At 40.1% G+C, this 4131-nt stretch overlaps 1 protein-coding gene across 1 annotated transcript in view; it reads left to right on the forward strand.

Annotated features, from left to right (window-relative positions):
* The first annotated feature begins 507 nt into the window (after positions 1-507).
* LOC104958680 (ELAV-like protein 3) overlaps positions 508-4131 on the forward strand; it is a 4836-nt gene continuing 1212 nt past the window's right edge. The window contains exons 1-3 of the mRNA XM_010786448.1: positions 508-544; positions 710-910; positions 1698-1874. Of these exons, the coding sequence (XP_010784750.1) occupies positions 508-544; positions 710-910; positions 1698-1874 (415 nt within the window). The remainder of the gene's footprint in view (positions 545-709; positions 911-1697; positions 1875-4131) is intronic.

Below are 4131 nucleotides of genomic sequence, written 5' to 3' on the forward strand. Positions count from 1 at the left end.
CCCATGCCATGTCTGGGCCCTGTGTGACTTAATGTTGCTCACAGCTTGTTCACATCCTTTCATTACTTTGCTCTCCAGTCTGTCTTGTTGCAAGTTTAGTTCTAAAGCCAAAATAAAATGACATTAATTTCATGTGATGTATTCACTTTTAGCACTTTTGGATTTCTACTCTGTTTGTCTTCCTCATATCCTTTATCAAAATGTATCATTAATGTGAAATACAGATGACACATGGCTGTCATATATAGGTTAACGTCACACTCTCAGAGATCTCAGTTGGCTCTCTTGTGGTTATGATTTATTTTCTTCAGAATTTGAAGTACTTAAGTATATTGTAAGCGTGTGATGCCAATAATGATGTACTATAAGATTTGAATGAAGAACTTTGACTTTTAACAGAGTATTTTACACTTTTAGTTTTGCTACTTTTACAAGTATAACATTTGATTAATTGTTCCAACACTAGTAACCTTAGGTTACTTGCATAATCCCGGTTCTAAGAGTAGCATGAGTGAGATGATTCCTCAGAAAAATATGCAGGAAGGTGCATCCCATAGTGAAGCATTGAAGAAAATGCTATGAATGTTCATGTAAGATGATGTAGATAAAAGCAACTAATGACATGAAATGTGATAATGTTTGTTATTATTAATTCAATGAATGCCTTGTGAGTGTGACTACATGTCTAACGTTGTCTTCTTCCATCCAGCTTCCCCGTTGCTGGGGAGCCCTCTGGGCAGGAGCCGCCACAGCAGCAGCCAGTCGGACCTCACCGCCCCCCCCAGTAACTCCTCAGGCCTCAGCTTCACTGCCTGCATGTCTGACTTCTCCCTCTACGTGTTCCACCCCTACGGCGCCGGAAAGCAGAAATCTGCAGTCACAGGGCTGCCTCCGGGCCCAGGGCCATTAGGTATGGAAGGAGAGAGGGGTGAAACATGTTGTAACATTCTAATGTGCTAATAACACAGTGCTGCAGTTTCCTCTTTCAATGTGGATATGATGTACTAACCTGCAAGATCAAGGCTATCAAAAAAGAAATCAGCTCCTATGTCTTCTCCTTAACCTCTGTGAAAAATGTCATAGGGTTGGGGAAAGATGCAACCGGGGTTCTAAATACTTCACACTGTGCGTTCTTATTGTGCTGTTTAAGGCGGGGTTAATAAAAGTTGACAACAGCGAAAATATCTTGGTAATATCCTAAAATAACTAAATTGCTTATCAAACACGAAAACACTGTGAAATGTTGACTCCATTTGGTCATCTTACAGTAATTGGCGTAACATTTATAGGTCACCTGTTTGTTTAGCATATTGTTGAAAGTTCTAAACTTATGAGCAAGTTACGGGACAAGACGGACGGCCGAATGGTGTGTCCGATAAATGTTGCAGATGCAAGAAAATGTGGGTTTGAAGTATTAAAGCTCCTTTCCTATTATCTTGAGAATTCTAACAGCTCTTATTATAGCTGCCGTTTAGCTACTTCTGGTTCATTTCACTTAGTAAGAAACATTCATAGTGTCACCGTATGGCAACTAAGGTTGTGCTCGATCTGGTGCTATCGTGTGTCCTTAACGCAGATACCTGGCTATACAACTATATAATTAATAAAGGCAAAAAAGCCAAATAATTGTAGAAACAATAAGTTTAGAGTTGGTAATTAGACGAGTTATCTTCATGATTATTTCCCTTTCCCTTAAGGTACAGTAGATGAGGAGCCGTCTTCAGTAACGGGAAGAAAAGACTCTCTGAGTATCAACCTGGAGTTTGTGAAGGTCAGCTTATCAAGGATCAGGCGTACCGGAGGCCCCACCTTCATCGAAAGCTTCATTCCTGCTAAAGGCGGCAAAATGGACACCACCCTTATCAACATCTCAGGTACACGTCAAGATTTCTCTACGAGAAAGCGATCATACTGATTGTTTCTGTGTTGTCTGTTTAAGATTCAGTCTTGAAATATTTGGAATTGAATTGGAAAACGTACATTTCCTGGAGGTGAAGATAAATTACCAGGAAAAGTGAAGGAAATGCATAAACCTGTTTTGAAGTGATATATAACAGACAAAGATACTTGGCATGGATTTAAGGGATATGAAATATATTACAAGTCTGGAGTATTTCCTGAGGTTGTCTGGGATCGTAATCCTTTCAAATCTGCCAAAGTACAAATTCCACTGAAATCTCCTATCATCATTTTTCCGGGCCTTTTTGCTAGTGTGGTATTATGGAGGCTACAAAATGAAGGTTTTGACAGAATTTGTTCAAGGGGCTTGTCTCTACACTGCATAAAGACACATTTGCAAAGGCATAGATGGTGAAGGTGTTCATGTTAAGTATAATATTTTGTCTGTAGGACCCAATGTAATCACAGGTAGAGCTTGAAAGAGAGTTTATTCAAAATAAATGACAGCATCACCACAGGCTATTTCCATCCAAATTACATCTCAACTGATCTCCCACGACTTGCTGATTCAAAAGTAGGTTTGATGCTGTAACACTGCTTTTAAATACTAAAACACAGTTGCAAAATGACTCAACTATAAGTTTACACTGTCAAAGACTTGTTATGTTCCAAACTTGAAGACTTCCAGCATCTTACAAGCATTCCGTAGTTAAAAACTATTGTTGGCCTGGGAACTGTGGCCCTATACTGTGACCCTGGCCTATAGCACTTATAACAGAAGAATAGATTAGCTCCTGTGTTCCCTAGCCTGTTTCTGAGAGCCTTTTTTAATTTGAATCCAATGAGAGTGCATGCTATCATCGGCATCCTCATGGTAACAAATGTTTTTGTGTGAAACCGCTCAATGAACTACATCTCCCGTCTCGCACCACACACCAAGACGGCCGTCACGTTGGCACATTTCACTTTCACTATTAAAAGAGGTGAAAATCACTACAAGTCTGGACAAATGAGTTCCGTAAGAGCCAGCATGCAGGACCGGGATTCTGGGATTTGTAGTCTTTCTCGTTGCGTATTTTTCAAAGTCTTATATTTCAACAGTTTTACGACAAACTGTGACTTTTTTGACATGGAAATTCTTTTTTAAGATTGACAAACATCATATGTGTAATTCGTTGCACAATTCCAACGGGATCAAAAGATACGGTTTCTCTCTCCATTGACTTCAATACATAATTTATCCGAAATAAGGTCCGGTCCCATGGGTCGGAAGTAGATGGGCGGGATTTCGCAAAAGTCGACAATTTTAATAAACTTGATGGGGCTACCACTAGACAGGCAGAATATGAAGCATATCTATCACAATGAGTCCATGAAGTAATGAATGGGACATACACTGAACAAAAATATAAATGCAACACTTTTGTTTTTGCTCCCATTTTTCATGAGATGAACTCAAAGATCTAAAACATTTTCTATATACACAAAATAACCATTTCTCTCAAATATTGTTCACAAATCAGAAAAAATCTGTGATAGTGAGCACTTCTCCTTTGCCGAGATAATCCATCCCACCTCACAGGTGTGGCATATCAAGATGCTGTTTAGACAGCATGATTATTGCACAGGTGTGCCTTAGGCTGGCCACAATAAAAGGCCACTCTGAAACGTGCAGTTTAGCTTTATTGGGGGGGTCTGGGCGGGTCCGAAAACCCTAGGGTTAAACCCTAACCCTAACATGTCACCCATCTCCTTTGCATAGAGTTGATCAGGTTGTTGATTGTGGCCTGTGGAATGTTGGTCCACTCCTCTTCAATGGCTGTGCGAAGTTGCTGGATATTGGGAGGAACTGGAACACGCTGTCGTATACGCCGATCCAGAGCATCCCAAACATGCTCAATGTTAGGGTTAGGGTTTAACCCTAGGGTTTTCGGACCCCCCAAGACCCCCCTAATAAAGCAAAACTGCACGTTTCAGAGTGGCCTTTTATTGTGGTCAGCCTAAGGCACACCTGTGCAATAATCATGCTGTCTAATCAGCATCTTGATATGCCACACCTGTGAGGTGGGATGGATTATCTCGGCAAAGGAGAAGTGCTCACAATCACAGATTTTTTCAGATTTGTAAACAATATTTGAGAGAAATGGTTATTTTGTGTATATAGAAAATGTTTTAGATCTTTGAGTTCATCTCATGAAAAATGGGAGCAATTGTTGCATTTATATGTTCAGT

The sequence above is a fragment of the Notothenia coriiceps genome, unplaced genomic scaffold, assembly GCF_000735185.1.
Source record: "Notothenia coriiceps isolate Sejong01 unplaced genomic scaffold, NC01 NC01_scaffold00029187, whole genome shotgun sequence".
NCBI classification, from domain to species: domain Eukaryota; kingdom Metazoa; phylum Chordata; class Actinopteri; order Perciformes; family Nototheniidae; genus Notothenia; species Notothenia coriiceps.